General features: G+C 42.2%; 1 protein-coding gene across 1 annotated transcript in view; it reads left to right on the forward strand.

Moving 5' to 3' along the window:
- The window catches only part of LOC131200385 (hexokinase HKDC1-like), a 70625-nt gene extending 53299 nt beyond the window's left edge, over positions 1-17326 (forward strand). The window contains exons 14-18 of the mRNA XM_058187056.1: positions 2724-2823; positions 4867-5050; positions 6035-6190; positions 9039-9272; positions 16597-17326. Of these exons, the coding sequence (XP_058043039.1) occupies positions 2724-2823; positions 4867-5050; positions 6035-6190; positions 9039-9272; positions 16597-16741 (819 nt within the window). The 3' untranslated portion in view covers positions 16742-17326. The remainder of the gene's footprint in view (positions 1-2723; positions 2824-4866; positions 5051-6034; positions 6191-9038; positions 9273-16596) is intronic.
- The last annotated feature ends 1634 nt before the right edge of the window (positions 17327-18960 follow it).

Raw genomic sequence — 18960 nt, forward strand, 5'->3', positions numbered from 1 at the left:
GAGCCTGTTCCTAATGCACGCATGAGAAGAGCTGCCAGAAGGCAAGAGCAGCTAGAGTAAAGAGGACAACTTGGGAGTAGGACTAAGAGATGATTGGCCCCTCCCATAAGGCTTAAAAGACCAGCAACGGCGTTTGGGCTCTTTGCCGGAAAACAATGTTGATAGCTTTGTCTTGTCACATTTGTTTTGTATCGGTGTCTTCTGAACTTTGGCAGTTCAAGAAAGGCCTTTGGCAGTTTGCCTAATTGGACCAAGGTTGGTGATAGGACTGAGGAATTGTCTTGGGAAGAATTTGCTTTAGTTTAGTTGAACTATGCTGGGAATGAGTTAATTCTCAGCTGCTATAATGAAGTTTGTTTGTTTTTACACTGACTGAGTTTCCTACTACCTACTTGGGCCTGGGTCACAATACTCAGGTAACAGGTTGCTCACTTTGCTTTATATCAGGAGTGTTAAACTCAAGGCCTGTGGGCTGGATCCGGCCTGTGGGGTAATTAGATCTGGCCTGCGGGGCCACCCTGGAAACAGCAAAGGATCAACCCATGGTGCCTCTGCCAGCAAAAATGGAGCTTGGGAGGGTTGTATGTGGCCCTCCTTGGCTCCATTTTCAGTCACAATGGCCTCCTGCAGCCCTCTGCCAGTAAAACGAATCTCGGGAGGGCCGCCCACAGCTCCCCCCCCCCCGAGCTCTGTTTTCACTGACAGAGGGCCGTGCCACCCAGTCCCATCCATGCCCCCCCCCAGCCTCCCAAGGTCAAACTCAACCCTGATGCGTCCCTCAATGAAATCGAGTTTGACACCCCTACTTTATATGACCTAATCTTAATATAGAACAATACTTTTCACATTTATTGCACCTGTGTATGGTTTGCCAATTGCACAGTGGCAGATAGGACAGCACTCTAGAGGGTTAACATCATTTCCCAGAGGATCATTGATTGGCCACTCCCCATCTTTGGAAGAGCTTGATAGCTCCTGCTGCCTTAAGAAAGTTCAAAACATTCTTAAAGATCCATCTCATCCTGGGCTCCCCCCCCCTTTTTTTTAACTATTACCATCAGGATAATAAAAACAAGGACAAATAGGCTGAAAAACAGCTTCTATCCCAGGGCAATAACCATATTGAATTCTACGGTATAGTGCAATATTAATGCAATATCGGGTTTTCAATTTCAGTTATATAGAATGTGAAGGATGTGTGTTTGTGTTTTTATTTTTATACATTTTATAATGTACACTGAAGACAGCATTTAATTTTGTTGTATGATGAGCAATGGCAATAAAGTAAACTAAAACGAAACTAATTTGGCACTTTAAGATGAGTGGACTTCAGCTCCCAGAATTCCCCAGGCTGCTGGGAAATTGTGGAATTTGAAGCCCGCAGACTGCAATTTCCAGTGGAAAAACACTGATGTAGAAGATCTGAAGAGTGGTTGAGCTCAATTATGGAGCCCACGGTAAGAGGAAGCCTGGAGCACTGTCATTTTGCTCAGTCAGGAGTGAGTTGTGCATCTTTTTCACCCTTGCTCCATCAAAACCCATTAGCCTTAAGGTTGGAATGTGTATTTCGAACTCACTTTGCAATTATAACCAGTAATGTGCTGAACTGAACTTGTTTTACATTTATAATCAGTAGTGGGATTCTACCGGTTCACACCGGTTCGGCAAAACTGTTAGCTCTGACTTTCAGCCGTGAGCAAACCAGTTCTCTCCAACTTTGAAGTGGGTCCACCCACCCACCCCTGCGTTATGCTCACCTATATTTCCGTTTCCAAAGCCCAACTGATCAGCGCGGCAGAATGGATTGCCGCACCTCAGCTGTTTTCCTCACCGGCTGCAATGAGGAAAGTGACTTTTCTCAAAATTGCGCACGTGCAGCAAACCGGTTGTTAAACCAGTAGGTGTTGTGACCCAGGTTCCCGGACTCGGACTCCTGGAGGAAGATGATTCAGACAGTGAGGAGGAGGAACAGGCAAGGCCTGCTTCCCCTGGGCCCTTTCCCTCCCTGGCACCCACCCAGGAGGAGGAGGAGGGGCTGGTAAGGCCTGATTCCCCCGGGCCTTCTTCTGATTTGGCAACGCCCCAAGAACAATCTTGGCTTGATGCAAGACTGCGCAGACGTGACCGGCGCACGCAGCAGAGGAGGCGTTGGGACAGAATCAAAGAATGATGAGTCTCGGGCTGACACCCACAGGGGCTATAAAGCAGGAGGCGGAACTTCCTGGCTTTTTGTCTTGGACAAAGCAGTGAATTTGCGTGGGCAAACTGTTTCAATGGAGAAACAGAGAAGAATATATTCATGAGTAACTCCTGCCTTATCTATAATTTCCTAGTTATCTCTAGAGACTTGGCAGGCGCGTGGGTAGACGTGGCCAGACATCTCTGTGCCAGCAGGAATCCAGCCAAATGTAAATAAACTTGAAAAGAAGGCCTTTGACTGACTTTTTGTGGGAGTATTGGGAGAGGGAAACAGAACAGTAGGAGTCCACCACTGCTTATAACTGTCTGGTGAGATTTTTCAAGGGCTGTTTTCAATGTTATGGACACTTCTGTTTACCAGTTGCTAAAGTGATGTAAAGCAGAAGAATGCAAGCGTTCAACCAGTGATTTAAATTATTATTCAAATCCGATCATTTTTAGGTGAAGCATTTTTTCAAGCACACATAACCCTAATGCATGCCGTATTACAACACCGGCTACCCCTCACTCAATTTCTGTTGCAGGAATTTGATTTGGATATCGTAGCGGTGGTAAATGACACCGTTGGGACAATGATGACGTGTGGTTATGAAGATCCATATTGTGAGATTGGACTCATTGCAGGTAAACAAAAGAAATATCCAGCAGACGATAACTCAGTCTTTTGTATTGTGTTTTAATATCCCTGAGCAGCAGGAAGTAGATAATTGAGATAATGCCAGAGGTAGTATTCAACCGGTTCGGACTAGTTTGGGCAAACTGGTAGTGGAAATTTTAACTGGTTCGCTGAACCAGCAAATACCACCTCTTATTTATTTATTTATTTAATTAATTAAATTTTTATACCGCCCTTCTCCCGAAGGACTCAGGGCGGTGTACAGCCAAGATAAAACACGAAATATATACAAATTAAAACATTTAAAACCTAGCAAATTACAAAAAGGCTGATAATTAAAATTTAGTTTTAAAATTTTAGAAATATTAATAAAACCCCGAATTAAAATTTAACACTATTATGCCAGTCCCGCTTGAATAAATAGGTGTGTTTTTAGCTCACGACGGAAGGTCCAAAGATCAGGCACTTGACGTAAGCCAGGGGGAAGTTCGTTCCAGAGCGTCGGTGCCCCCACAGAGAAGGCCCTGCTCCTGGGGGCCGCCAGCCGACACTGTTTGGCAGACGGCACCCTGAGGAGACCCTCTCTGTGAGAGCGTACGGGTCGGTGGGAGGCATAAGGTAACAGCAGGCGGTCTCGTAAGTAAGTACCTCTGGCTGGCCCTGGCCCTTTCCCTGTCTGATCGCCCGGTCATCCAATCACCACTTGCCCCGGCCCAGTCACCCCATCTTGCCGTGAGTGACACCGAGTTGGCCGTGCGTGCTCAGTCACATGACCCCCACCGAGCCACGCCCACATAACTGGCAGTAAAACAATTCGAATCCCACCGCTGGATAATGCTAATTTTCACTGAAAGCCTGCAAAAGAAAATGGTACACAGATGTTGATTTGGCTTGGTGAGGATTACACTTTTCCTTTTTCCTTCACATAGATACGTTTTAAAATTGATTTAAGCGCTGGGGAATTCTGGGAGCTGAAGTCCATACATCTTAAAAGTAAACAATGTTGAGGAAGACTATATTAGAATTTTCTGATCTTGCTGCTGCCATCTTGAGGTTGTCTGGATTTTTTCAGCCCAATTATGTAGCCTGGCTCTTTCTATAGTATTTAACATAACATAACATAACATCAGAGTTGGAAGGGACCTTGGAGGCCTTCTAGTCCAACCCCCTGCCCAGGCAGGAAACCCTACACCATCTCAGTCAGATGGTTATCCAACATTTTCTTAAAAATTTCCAGTGTTGGAGCATTCACAACTTCTGGAGGCAAGTCGTTCCACTTATTAATTGTTCTAACTGTCAGGAAATTTCTCCTTAGTTCTAAGTTGCTTCTTTCTTTGATCAGTTTCCACCCATTGCTTCTTGTTCTACCCTCAGGTGCTTTGGAGAACAGCCCGACTCTCTCTTCTTTGTGGCAACCCCTGAGATATTGGAACACTGCTATCATGTCTCCCCTAGTCCTTCTTTTTGTTAAACTAGACATACCCAGTTCCTGCAACCGTTCTTCATATGTTTTATCCTCCAGTCCCCTAATCATCTTTGTTGCTCTTCTCTGCACTCTTTCTAGAGTCTCAACATCTTTTTTACATCGTGGCGACCAAAACTGGATGCAATTTATTTATTTATTATTTATTTTATTAGATTTATAAACCGCCCTTCTCCAGAAGGACTCAGGGCGGTGTACAGCCAAGGTAAAAAAGAAACAATGTACAGTTAAAAGTAAATTAAAAAACTTATTATACAGTGTGGCCGAAATTAAAATAGTTAAAAATCTAAAAGACCCCAAATTAAAACTAAAAGAAATTTAAAATTTAAAATCTAGACAATTTAAAAAAAGCCCCGCACGAACAAACAGATATGTTTTCAGTTCGCGGCGAAAGGTCCAAAGGTCAGGTATTTGACGTAAACCAGGGGGAAGTTCATTCCAAAGAGTAACCATTAGAACTGCTACTATTTTGTGTTCTGCAGCTATGGTTTTCCATCTCCTATATTTGAACTTTCTTGGAGAAAAATTTGCTGTTTTAAAGTCTCGGTTTTCCCCCCCTGTCTTTCAGGGACAGGCAGTAACGTGTGCTATATGGAAGAAATGAAACATATAGAAATAATAGAAGGAGATGAAGGCAAAATGTGCATCAACACAGAATGGGGAGGATTTGGTGACAACGGCTGCATTGATAATTTCAGGACAAGATATGATCACGAGGTGGACTCGGGGTCTCTGAATCCTGGGAAGCAAAAGTAAGGGTAGATGTCGTGGTGCCCTCCAAAATTTTCAACCAAGGTTTCCTCTGGAACTCAGTAGCCTCGGCTGTAGAAGAGGCAATGCAAAATATTTGAAATAATCTGTCTTCTCCAGCTGAAAGTCTGGAGTTAGAACGAAGGGTGGGCTGCTGAGGGCTTGCAGGGGTTCAAGAGAACCTCTAGCTAAGATTCTGTGCAGTTCGGAGAACCCCCAAATCCCACTCGAGTCCATTGCTGGCTGATTGGATCGAACAGGTACAAAGCACCTGGAAGATAACCCGCAAGGCCTTAGACGAAGCACATCATTCGCATAAGAAGCAGGCGGATAGGAAAAGGGCTCCGGCCAAGAATTTCCAAGTGGGAGATAAAAGTTTTTCTATCTACCAAATATTTGCAAACGACTCAAAAATTGAAAAAACTTGGAGCTAAATATGTTAGTCCCTTCCCCATTGTGAGGGTGATAAATCCCGTCACTGTACAGTTGGAATTACCAAAAACTTTGCGAAGAATTCACCCGGTATTCCATCTCAGTTTATTGAAACCTGAACACACGTCCTCTATTAGATCAATATCTACTACCCCCCCCAGTGCCAATTCTTATTGAAGGAAAACAACATTCCTACCAGATCGCCGAACCACCAGCCACGATCGCTACCGGATTGCGAGATCCGATCAGAACCGGGAGCATTTCACCCCTTACTTGTGGGTTAAGTAACACTAACAATATTAAAGCACTATTATTAAAATATGAAATGTAGCAATAGATAAGATTAAATCTCCTTGACCAATTCTTTGTTTGAGAAGAAGAGTCCTTGGGTTGTTCTAAAATGTTATCAATACTACACTGGAGAAAACAAGATTAGGGAAAACCTTTATGGCGCCCGCGATGCGAAGGCCCATTTATGCATAGCAATAATGAACTGACTGCTTGGTGTTGTTCAAATCCAAATGTGTTTCTTTTTCTCCCTTGGTGTTTAATAGATATGAGAAAATGACCAGTGGAATGTATTTGGGTGAAATAGTGAGACAGATCTTGATAGACCTGACTAAGAGAGGACTTCTGTTCAGAGGCCAGATTTCAGAATCATTGAGAAGAAGAGGAATATTTGAAACAAAATACTTGTCTCAGATTGAAAGGTACGATTTGTGTTGAACAAACCACATTTTCTCTCCTGCCTTCTAGTTCTCAGCCTCACAGGAGAGAAGAAACAGCTGAATGGGAATCATGATTTATTTAACATAACATCAGAGTTGGAAGGGACCTTGGAGGCCTTCTAGTCCAACCCCCTGCCCAGGCAGGAAACCCTATACCATCTCAGTCAGATGGTTATCCAACATTTTCTTAAAAATTTCCAGTGTTGGAGCATTCACAACTTCTGAAGGCAAGTCGTTCCACTTATTAATTGTTCTAACTGTCAGGAAATTTCTCCTTAGTTCTAAGTTGCTTCTTTCTTTGACCAGTTTCCACCCATTGCTTCTTGTTCTACCCTCAGGTGCTTTGGTGAACAGCCTGACTCCCTCTTCTTTGTGGCAGCCCTAAGATATTGGAACACAGCTATCATGTCTCCCTAGTCCTTCTTTTGTTAAACTAGACATACCCAGTTCCTGCAACCGTTCTTCATATGTTTTATCCTCCAGTCCCTAATCATCTTTGTTGCTCTTCTCTGCACTCTTTCTAGAGTCTCAACATCTTTTTACATCGTGGCGACCAAAACTGGATGCAATATTCCAAGTGTGGCCTTACCAAGGCATTATAAAGTGGCACTAACACTTCACGTGATCTTGATTCTATCCTCTGTTTATGCAGCCCAGAACTGTGTTGGCTTTTTAACAGCTGCTGCACACTGCTGGCTCATATCTAAATGGTTATCCACTAGGACTCCAAGATCCCTCTCACAGGTACTACTATTGAGCAAGGTACCACATATACGGTACTGGTGCATTTTGTTTTTGGCCTAAATGTAGAACCTTACTTTTTCACTGTTGAATTTCATTTTGTTAGATAGCGCCCAATGTTCAAGTCTGTCAAGATCTTTCTGTAACTTGAGCCTATCTTCTGGAGTGTTGGCTATTCCTGCCAGCTTGGTGTCATCTGCAAATTTGATGAGTTCCCCATCTATCCCTCGTCCAAGTCATTGATGAAGATGTTGAAGAGTACTGGGCCTAAAACAGAGCCTTGGGGTACTCCACTGCATACTTCCCTCCATGTGGATGTAGTTCCGTTGAGGACTACACGTTGAGTGCGGTTGGTCAGCCAATTACGAATCCATCTGGTGGTGGTGCTGTCTAACCCACATTTTTCTACTTTATCTAGTAGTAGGTTATGGTCTACTTTATCAAATGCTTTACTGAAGTCCAAGTAAATTATATCGACAGCATTCCTCTGGTCTACTAATTTTGTCATTTTGTCAAAGAATGCGATAAGATTAGTCTGGCATGATCTGTTTTTGACAAACCCATGTTGGCTTTTGGTTATTACTTTGTTTGCTTCTAGGTGTTCGGTGATTCGTTGCTTGATTATCTTTTCCAGAATCTTCCCCGGTATTGAGGTCAGGCTGATCTGTTTCCCCCCCCCCCTTTTTTGAAGATGGGAACTACATCAGCTCTTTTCCAGTCCTCTGGCAGCTCTCCTGTGCTCCAGGATCTTTGAAAGATATAGTTCAGTGGTTCTGAGATCACGTCTGCCAGTTAATTTATATGTTTTACTTCTGTAAAAGGTAAAAAAAATTCAGTTATGAGAGCCAGTTTGGTCTTCTCAGGCACGGAGAATCAAGACCACGCATTAAGTTCCAGTTAAACTGATTTCTTGCTCATATCAGTACACAAGAATCTAGTCAACTAACGGTCAGCACTAAATTGGCACTAGATAAGCATTAACGGAATTCAAGAGGGGTTGGACTTAAATTTCTTGTGGGAATGTAACAACTCCAGGCTGATTCCTCTCTTGATTCTGCCCCCCCTAGTCCTGCCATAAGTGTAGAAGTCTATGGGGTGACTTTGGACCAGTTACTTTCTTAGCTATGGGAAGAATACAAAGGTAACCCTTTCCACCGATGTTCCCTTCAAAATTGCATTGACTGTCCAGGTTTCTGATGAACACATGAGCATCTATCTATCTATCTATCTATCTATCTACCCATTCATCCATCTATCTACCTACCTACCTGTTCTGCAAGGGAGTTTAAATCTGTGGTCCTCCAGATTTTGCTAATTTCCAGTTCCTGGTCATCTTCATCATCAGCCATACTTTCTGTGCAGTGGTGGGATTCAAATTTTTTTTACTACCGGTTCTGTGAGTGTGGTTTGGTGGGGGTGATGTGGCTTGGTGGGTGCGGCTTGGTGGGCTAGGCAGGGGAAGGATACTCTAAAATCTTGATTCCCTCCCCACTCCATGGGAAGGTTACTGCAAAATCCCCACTTCCTCCCGATCAGCTGGGACTCAGGAGGCAGAGAATACATGGGGTGTGGGACCAGTCAGAGGTGGTATTTACTGGTTCTCCGAACTACTCAAAATTTCTGCTACCGGTTCTCCAGAACTGGTCAGAACCTGCTGAAACCCACCTCTGTTTCTGTGACTCCTGGGAGCCCCAGTTCAGAAATATCTGGATAAGGAGGTGTTTTCTTCTGCTGGTGATGGCAAAATGTCATCTTAAACATTTCAAAAATTATTTTGGGTTGTATTTCAGGGCGTTGTGACATTAAGGTAAGAGTGGCATGCAGTATTCAGACAAAGTTCATTCTTAACTCATGGAGAACATCTGTCCATGCGATTGTTGGGTGTCAAAAATGACTTGGCGGCCCATGGTTAATCATTCTAAATCCTGTTTCAAAAAGGAATCAATAGTCATAGGTGGGAAGAATATAGTGCCAAGGAACCAACATACCAGCAATATACTTCTTAAAAAGCAGAAATGCAGCTTTCCAGTTCTTTCTAAGAAGCGCTATTGAGTAATCAAAAGCGTATGTTCCATTTTGGCTGAGACAGCGATCGCCTGGCCCTGCTTCAAGTGAGAAGAATCCTGCAACAACTCGGGCTGGATGGGACGTGTGATGACAGCATCATTGTGAAAGAAGTGTGTGGCTGCGTTTCTAAAAGAGCTGCCCAGCTCTGCGGAGCTGGATTGGCTGCCGTTGTTGAGAGGATACGTGACAACAGGAAACTTGAGCACCTCAAAACTACCATCGGAGTGGACGGTACCTTGTACAAGCTACACCCACAGTGAGTATTTAAGCATCTCTTTGATGTACGGATTTGGGGTTTTTTTGAGGGTAGCAAAGGACTAATGAAATATTCTGCTTAGTGGATAGGAATGAAAAAGGACCGAAACCTTTTTTCATGCTGCAACTCTAAATTGATTACACATTTTTGCATTAAGATGAAAATAACATTTTTTTGCGGCATTCATGTAGAACTTGAAAGGAAATAAGAAATGCTTCTATGCAAAAAATTAGACACCCTTTCCTTTCTGAGAGAATTCTCCATCCCCGTCTCTCTTCATGCCTCCCTGTTCTTCCCTATTTACAGGTAGTCCTTGATTTACTACCCTAACTGAGCCCAAAATTTCTGTTGCTGAGACATTTGTTAAGTGAGTTTTGTCCTATTTTATGACCTTTCTTGCCACAGTCGCTAAGCGAATCATTGAAGTTGTTGTTAGCAACATGGTTGTTCAGTGACTCCGGCTTCCCCATTGACACTTGCTTGTCAGAAGGTCACAAAAGGGGATCACATGATCCCCGGGACACTGCAACCGTCATAAATATGAGTCAGTTGCCAAGCATTTGAATTTTGATCACGTGATCCTGGGGATGCTGCGATGGTCGTAAGTGTGAAAAATGGTCAGAAGTCACTTTTTTCAGTGCTGTTGTAACTTTGAACGGTCACTAAATGAACTATTTGAAGTCAAAGATTACCTGTATTTATACTAGTGTTGGTAGAAATATCCAAGTTGGTAGAAATATCCAAGTTGGTAGAAATATCCAAGTTCCAAGCTGGGAGAAAGGCACTGGAGACAAAATGGAGGGTGAAGGCTGATTGGAAAGAGGCTCCATTTATTGATGAAGCAGAACCATCAAGCAGGTGTGATTCTGGGTACCTGACCACATGGAGTTGAGAAGGCTTTTATACCTTCTCTTGGGCTTTGCACTTGAGCTTCCTGTTCCTATGCAAGAACATGTATTCTATTGGCTGTTTTCAGATTCCTATGGGGTTATGTTTGTCTGAGCTTCCAGTTTTTTGTTTTTTTTTAATTAAACTTTTATACCGCCCTTCTCCCGAAGGACTCAGGGCGGTGTATAGACTTCATATAAAACAATTAATATACACACTAAAATAACAATTAAAAAACTTATTCAATAAAAGGCCGAAATTAAAACCGTCCAATTGACCATATAAAATACCCAATAAAATTACAATTAAAAAATTTAAATTTAAAGGTTTGGTTGAAGCTTGGAGGGTGATGATGTAATGAAGAGGCTTGTGTTCTGAAAGGGTGTTGGGCAATTCCCATTGTGTCTTAATGGCTTTGTCCTGGTTTGGATCTTCAGTGAGGGCTAATCCCATCACCCTGAGGCTGAAGGTCTTTTGTCTTGGAAATAGGATGGCCCAGTCTCTCTCAATGGCACCAAATATCTGCTGGAGGCAGGGAGCTGGGGCTGTGTTTCTGTCTCCCTTAAGATTTCTTTTTCTCTTTTAGGGGAAATATAATATTCTGCCTTTTTAAATATTTCTCAAAATATTTCGTTCTTCTAGGAGGGGTGACTTATTTTTTATTTTATTTTTATTTTATTTATTTATTTTGTCATACAGTATATATAAGCGTAAGCATGAAATAATTATACAATATATAAGCATATATATGAGTATGTAATAACTATATTAATTGGATATAACGAAAGGAAACAATAGGACAGGAACGGTAGGCACATTGGTGCTCTTATGCATGCCCCTTACAGACGTCTTAGGAATGGGGTGAGGTCAATAGTAGACAGTTTTTGGTTGAAGCTTTGGGGATTTTGGGAAGAGACCACAAAGTCTGGTAGTGTATTCCAGGCTTTAACAACTCTGTTACTGAAGTCATATTTTCTGCAATCAAGATTGGAGCGGTTAACATTAAGCTTAAATCTATTGTGTGCTAGTGTATTGTTCCAAATGACTTCCCTCACTAATGATCCCCATTGGCACTTAACCACAACACGAGTGTTTTTTGCTGTGCCCTCATAACACAGCCTTCTTTTTGGCTGCAGTCTGTGAGGGCGATAGACTTAAGTTGCCTTTAGTGATTTTGGTCTTGAAGAAGATCCTCTGATCACCACCATCCCTCCAGAGCAGTGTTTCTCAGCCTCAAAATTTCAACTCCCAGAATTCCCCAGCCAGATTGAAGGCTGAGGGATTCTGGGAATTGAAGTTCATACATCTTAAGCTGCTGAGGTTGAGGAATATTGCCATAGAGATTCCAGGAATACCACTTTATTATTACAGTGTAGCAGCAGTATGTTATATAATAATAATAACAACAGAGTTGGAAGGGACCTTGGAGGCCTTCTAGTCCAACCCCCTGCCCAGGCAGGAAACCCTACACCATCTCAGACAGATGGTTATCAAACATTTACTTAAAAATTTCCAGTGTTGGAGCATTCACAACTTCTGCAGGCAAGTCTTATTAATTGTTCTGTCAGGAAATTTCTCCTTAGTTCTAAGTTGCTTTTTTCCTTGATCAGTTTCCACCCATTGCTTCTTGTTCTACCCTCAGGTGCTTTTGAGAACAGCCCTTCTTTGCGGCAACCCCTGAGATATTGGAACACTGCTATCATGTCTCCCCTAGTACTTTTTATATTAAACTAGACATACCCCGTTCCTGCAACCGTTCTTCATATATTTTAGCCTCCAGTCCCCTAATCATCTTTGTTGCTCTTCTCTGCACTCTTTCTAGAGTCTCAGCATCCTTTTTACATCGTGGCGACCAAAACTGAATGCAGTATTCCAAGTGTGGCCTTACCAAGGCATTATAAAGTGACACTAACACTTCACGTGATATTGATTCTATCCCTCTGTTTATGCAGCCCAGAACTGTGTTGGCTTTTTTAGCAGCTGCTGCACACTGCTGGCTAAATGGTTGTCCACTAGGACTCCAAGATCCCTTTCACAGGTACTACTATTGAGCAAGGTACCACATATATGGTACCTGTGCATTTTGGGTTTTTTGGCCTAAATGTAGAACCTTACTTTTTTCACTGCTGAATTTTATTTTGTTAGATAGCGCCCAATGTTCAAGTCTGTCAAGATCCTTCTATAACTTGAGCCTATCTTCTGGAGTATTGGCTATTCCTGCCAGCTTGGTGTCATCTGCAAATTTGATGAGTTCCCCATCTATCCCCTTGTCCAAGTCATTGATGAAGATGTTGAAGAGTACTGGGCCTAAAACAGAGCCTTGGGGTACTCCATTGCATACTTCCCTCCATGCGGATGTAGTTCCATTGGGGACTGCACGTTGAGTGCGGTTGGTCAGCCAGTTAAGAATCCATCCATTGGTGCTGTTTAACCCATATTTTTCTACTTTATCTAGTAGTAGGTTATGGTCTACTTTATCAAATGCTTTACTGAAGTCCAAGTAAATTATATCGATAGCATTCCTCTGGTCTACTAATTTTGTCACTTTGTCAAAGAATGCAATAAGATTAGTCTGGCATGATCTGTTTTTGACAAACCCATGTTGGCTTTTGGTTATTACTTTGTTTGCTTCTAGATGTTCGGTGATTTGTTGTTTGATTATCTTTTCCAGAATCTTCCCCGGTATTGAGGTCAGGCTGATCTGTTTCCCCCCCCCCCTTTTTTGAAGATGGGAACTACATCAGCTCTTTTCCAGTCCTCTGGCAGCTCCCCTGTGCTCCAGGATCTTTGAAAGATATAGTTCAGTGGTTCTGAGATCTCATCTGCCAGTTCCTTCAGAATTTGGGGTGTAATCCATCCGGTCCTGGTGATTTGAACTCGTCTAGGGTAGACAGATGTTCACTTACCATTTTCTTCCCTATTTTAACTTGTGTTTCTAATCTGTTTTTTGTGGTGCTGTTTTTGATAGGTTGGATTGTTTTTTCCTTTTGTGTAAAGACAGATGCAAAATATGAGTTAAGTAGATCTGCTTTCTCCCTGTTGCTTGTCATCTTCTTGCCACTTTCTCCCAGCAATGGGCCAATTGTTTCCTTGACTTTTTTCTTGTTTTTAACATGTTGGAAGAAGCTTTTTTTATTATTTTTTACTTTTGTCGCTAGCCTTTGTTCATTGTGAGCCTTAGCTTTCCTCACTTCATCTTTACAGGCTCGGCTATTTGCTGATATTCTGCCTTAGTTATTTGCCCTCTTCCACTTTTTATATTTGTCCTTTTGTCTTTCAATTTGTCAGATAGTTCTTTATGCATCCATGCTGGTTTCTTTTGAGATCTATTAGTTTTCTTCTTCATTGGTATTGTGCTAGACTGCGCTTTTATAATCTCACTTTTTAAAATTTCCCAAGCTTCTTGAGTTGTTTTCCCCCTGAGGATTCTCATCCATTGAATCCTTCTCAAGCTCTCTCTAAGTTTATTAAAATTAGCTCTCTTAAAGTCCAAGACTCTAGTTTGACTTTGTTCTACTACTTGTATTTGCTTAATGTCGAATTCCAATATTGCGTGGTCACTTGCCCCCAAGGTTCCTGTAGCTTCAACACCTTCTATCATTTCATCTCTGTTAGTGAGAATTAAGTCCAGTATGGCTGATCCCCTTGTTGCCTTCTCTACTTTTTGGGAAACAGAGTTGTCTACTAGGTTTGTTAGGAACCTATTGGATCTTCCACTTGGTGCAGAGTTTTTCTCCCAGTTGATGTCAGGGTAGTTAAAATCCCCCATTACTACTGTGATGTGCTTCCTACATACCTTAGTTAGCTGGCTAGCAAAAAGTTCATCTACTTCCTCTGTTTGGTTGGGTGGCCTATAATATAGACCTATGGCAATATCGTTTTTCACCCCTTTTATATTGACCCAAATACATTCAAGATGATTTTCATCATTGTTGTGCTCTATTTCTGTAGAGATGTAGTTATTTCTTATATATAGTGCAACTCCGCCTCCTCTTTTATTTAGTCTATTTCTTTTAAATAATTTATATCCCTCTAGCTGTATGTTCCATTTGTCAGTTTCATCCCACCAAGTTTCTGTAATGGCAACAATATCATATCTGCCCTCATTTACTTGAATTTCTAATTCACCCTGTTTATTCCTCATACTCTGTGCATTAATATGTTATAATATCATGACAGAATCAGGCACAACTATCCACTCTCCAAATTCCTTTTCCCCTTCAAATTCACATTGTTGCATAGGTTCAATACATAGATCAATCTTTCTCCTGCGATCTGCCTGAAAAACAGAATTTCTAAATCACTTGTCATGTGCTGTTTTATGAATGGAAAATTTCATAAATGTGTACTACTCCATCCAAACCATAAAATGGAAGCCGCCTGTTATGCCAAAGGTGGTATAAGAATTCTTCTATGTTAAAGAAATGCAATATCACTTCCATTGTTAGAAGGCTTTCATGAATATTTTATAAGTATTCTGCTTCGCTAATGCATCTGAAAATAGTCTTAAGAAATTTTCTAGCATCACTTAATCAGCTTAATAATTTATTTATCAAGCTTACTATTTTTTGAAGTTTTCAATGTCGACTGAATACCTATTATATTGTATTATACGATCATTTCTACAATAATCTTATTAAAGTTGACAAATGCAAAGATTAAAAAAACTAATAGAAACTAAATAAAATATAAAAATTAAGGAAAAAGAAAAGTGAAAAGAAATAGAAAAAAAAAGAGAAGAGAAAAATAAGAAATATAAAATATGACTCCTCCTTCCCTCCAGACCAGTGGTCACCAACTAGTGGTCTGTGGATCACTGGTGGTCCGTGAGAAAATTTTGGTAGTCCGCAGAAAAATTATTTGCATTTTTTATCTTGCACTAAATCAGGGGTCCTGAAACTCTACGGCCCCTGGGATAGATACATGCAATGAACGTTTATGTTGCTGCAGAGAGTTTCCCCCTTTGGGGTCTTTTTGTGGGGGTCGGAGGGGGGCAGAAATTCCGACTTGGGTTCTGCTTCAGCCTCCTGGTGCAGGGCTTTGGGCGAAGGCTGGAGGGAAGTTCCACTGTGGCAAAGAGCCGGAGAGCCTTGTTCCAGTGGGACTGCATCATGGCCTGGAACTGGCTGACCATCTCAGCCCACTGAGTCTCCAGATGCCAGTACCTGGCCTTGTATTCCTGCAGGTCTTCCCTCTCTTTGGAAAGCTTATGCTTCTAGTCCTCAGTGAGGTGCTTCTGCTGAGCCTCCTTCTTGGCCAGATCCAATTTGAACCGAGCCAGCTGTTTTGCCAACTCTTTCTCATGATGGCTGCTTAGCTCCAACAACCGCTTCCTGTTGGGGCCCTAAGGAGCCTGGGCGGGCAGGCGAGGAGTTGTGAGTAGAGGCTGGCAAGGCGCCCCTCGACGTGAGTGACACTGAGTTGGCCATGCCCACCCAGTCACATGACCACCTTGCTACGCCCAACCAGCTGGTCATTAGGCAGATCATATTAGTGGACCGCGGGATTTAAAATTATGAGGTCCGAAAGGTTGGTGGCCCCTGCTCCAGACAAGTATAAACAATTTGAATAATGGCAACCAATGGATGGCCCCTTGATCACCATATCTGAACTTCACAACTAACTTCTGACGAGAGTCAGTGGAGAAGAAATAGCAATACACGGTTATGTGACATCTCACTGAATGACTGCAGGGGATTCACTTAACCACAGTGGAAGTGAGGTTGTAAGCCTGACATGATCACAAGATCTTTTGCTTAACTATGTCCCTTAGCAACAGAATTACCAGCCCCCAAATGGGTCATTAAATGACGATTGCCTGTTTAATACACACTGTAAAGGTAAAGGTTCCCCTCATACATACGTGATAGTCATTCCCGAGTCTAGGGGGCGGTGCTCATCTCCATTTCAAAGCCGAAGAGCCAGCGCTGTCCGAAGACATCTTCGTGGTCATCTGGCCGGCATGACTTAACACCAAAGGCACACGGAACGCTGTTACCTTCCCACCAAATGTGGTCCCTATTTTTTCTACTTGCATTTTTTACGTGCTTTCAAACTGCTAGGTTGGCAGAAGCTGGGACAAATAACGGGAGCTCACCCTGTTACGCGGCAGCACTAGGGATTCAAACCGCTGAACTGCCAACCTTTCGACTGACAAGCTCAGCGTCTTAGCCACTGAGCCACTGCGTCCCTACAATACATACTGTATAATATTCTAATTATAATTGATGTGAGAGCAAAGTTTGCCCTCTTAACTTGGGCACACACTGTAAAATGTTGCCTTCACTGGATTGAGAGCATTCTGAGTATCGTCTTCACTCTGCGTTCCCCTCTCTCCCGTCTTTGCAACGCAAACCATTTCTTACATTTGCAAATGGATTGTGCAAAACATCATATATGTCAACTTTTGCTTGTGTTTCTTCTTTTTTGCCTTTAGCTTTTCTAGGATTTTGCAAGAAACGGTGAAGGAGCTGGCACCACAATGTGATGTAACTTTTATGCTGTCCGAAGACGGAAGTGGAAAAGGAGCAGCTTTAATTACAGCAGTGGCTAAACGGATGCACCAAATTGCTGAAAATTAAATTGATGTCACAGGCCTGAATGAGCAAGAAGGATCAACTATAAAAAGTTCCTACACACAGTTGTGGCACTGATCAAGCCAAAAGGGTCCATTTTTTGCAGCTGATAACACAGGATACACAGGATACAAGCCGTCATGTCAAAACTGATGGAGATTTTGCCTTATTTGGACTCTGTGTCCTAAGTTGATATACAACACCGTACTTTGTATTTCTTCCTTGTGCCTAACACAATTCAAAATATTAAAGGGCCATAGGTTTGTTTTAAAGAAATCAGTTTTCTTTTGAGTATATTTATACAATCCCTGCTGTATGTCCTAATTTAGTAATTTCTTGATAATGTTAAAATATCATTTGTATTGCATAAATACTTATTGGAGAGTAGGTATAATATACCATAGCTATATATTGGGAGCCGGTGCTGTTTACCTGCTGCAGTATTTTTCCCCCCACAGAATATGAAGGTTGGAAGGTACCTCAGAGATCACCTAGTCAATCCCACTATCCAATGGAGGAATCCACCATTACAGCATCTCCAGCAGATACCCACCCAAGCAAGCAAAAAGGCAAATGTATAAAATGCAATAAATTAATGTTTTTCCCCATAAAAGTTGTCTCTTGGGTGACAGTGATTGTATTTTAAGTTTTCCTGTATTTATTTGATGCTGCTTTTCAAAAACGAAGTCTATTCGATTTCAGTGCATGTTTAATAAGGCTGAGAGAGCAGAGAAAGAAATTCCTTGTGCATTTTCTTGAAAAAAGCAATGCCTGCTGGGGACAACATTTGTGGATTCACGCTATCAAGTTTGAAAAGCTATTTTTCTAGAGACATTCTAGCAGCTTAAATCTTGGTTCTTGTGACATGTACTTAATAACAGTAAGGTAAAGGTTCCCCTCACACATATGAGCTAGTCATTCCCGATTCTAGGGGGCGGTGCTCATCTCGTTTCAAAGCCGAAGAGCCAGCCCTGTCCAAAGATGTCTCTGTGGTCATGTGGCCAGCATGACTCAACGCCAAAGGTGCATGGGACGCTATTACCTTCCCACCAAAGGTGGTTCCTATTTTTCTACTTGCATTTTTTACGTGCAAGGTTGCTAGGTTGGCAGAAGCTGGGACAAGTAACGGGAGCTCACCCCATTATGCGGTGCTAGGGATTCAAACCGATGACCTGCCAACCTTTCAATCGACAAGCTCAGCATCTTAGCCAGTGAGCCACTGCGTCCCAGCTAATAATGGCTGGGTGTGTGTCCTGTTTGGGTGGGGGCTTGGTTGTGCTCAGATTAGTCTGAGTTGCAGGGGGATTTGAGCTGGTGAGCTGCATTGCTGTTGTTTGGCTTCGTGTTCGTGAACAGCAATGCTTTGTTCGTGAACAGCAATGAAGCTCACCAGCTCAAATCCCCTGCAACTCAGACTAATCTGAGCACAACCAAGCCCCCACCCAAACAGGAAACACACCCAGCCAATCAGAGCACAAAAAAACCCCCATCCAATCAGAGCACAGCCAAGCTCCCACCCAATCAGTTCAAACCCCCACTAGCAGTTAAAAAGGAAGAAACAGCTGCAACCACACATTGCTCCCAGAAGCACGAAGCTGAAGCCTGAAGATGACAAATGAGACTTCGTCGAAACGTCACCAAGATATTTCCAATTTTACGCGGGAGAAAACCCGAATAACCAAAGACCTACATACAAACACCCGCGAAAACCTCAGAATATATATATATACACACACACACACACACACACACACACACATATACACACACACACACACACATATATATATAAACAATTAAACAATTTTCATTCAACTCTTGTGAATGAATTAGAAAAATTTCTAGAATTAGAAATTCTAATTAGAATTATTAATATAATTTAGTAAAATGATATAGAGTATAGGAGAACATTAATGGGATGATATGTAAATAGTCACAGTCATGCACAAGAGTTGAATGAACATTCTTTTCTTTACACTATTCACCAATTTCCACCCTCCAACCTTTAGACTTTAGACCAGGGTCGGCAACCTTAAACACTCAGAGAGCCATTTGGACCCATTTTCCACAGAAAAGAAAACACCGGGAGCCACAAAACTCTCCCCGTGCCTGACTATTTCCTGAGCGGCCACAAAACTAGCATATATAGTTGAATTAAAGATTCTGTTTTCTTCTCAAACGTCTTTTCTTGGACTTATCCATGATTGGCCTACCAGGGGTCGAAA

The sequence above is a fragment of the Ahaetulla prasina genome, chromosome 6, assembly GCF_028640845.1.
Source record: "Ahaetulla prasina isolate Xishuangbanna chromosome 6, ASM2864084v1, whole genome shotgun sequence".
Classification (NCBI taxonomy): domain Eukaryota; kingdom Metazoa; phylum Chordata; class Lepidosauria; order Squamata; family Colubridae; genus Ahaetulla; species Ahaetulla prasina.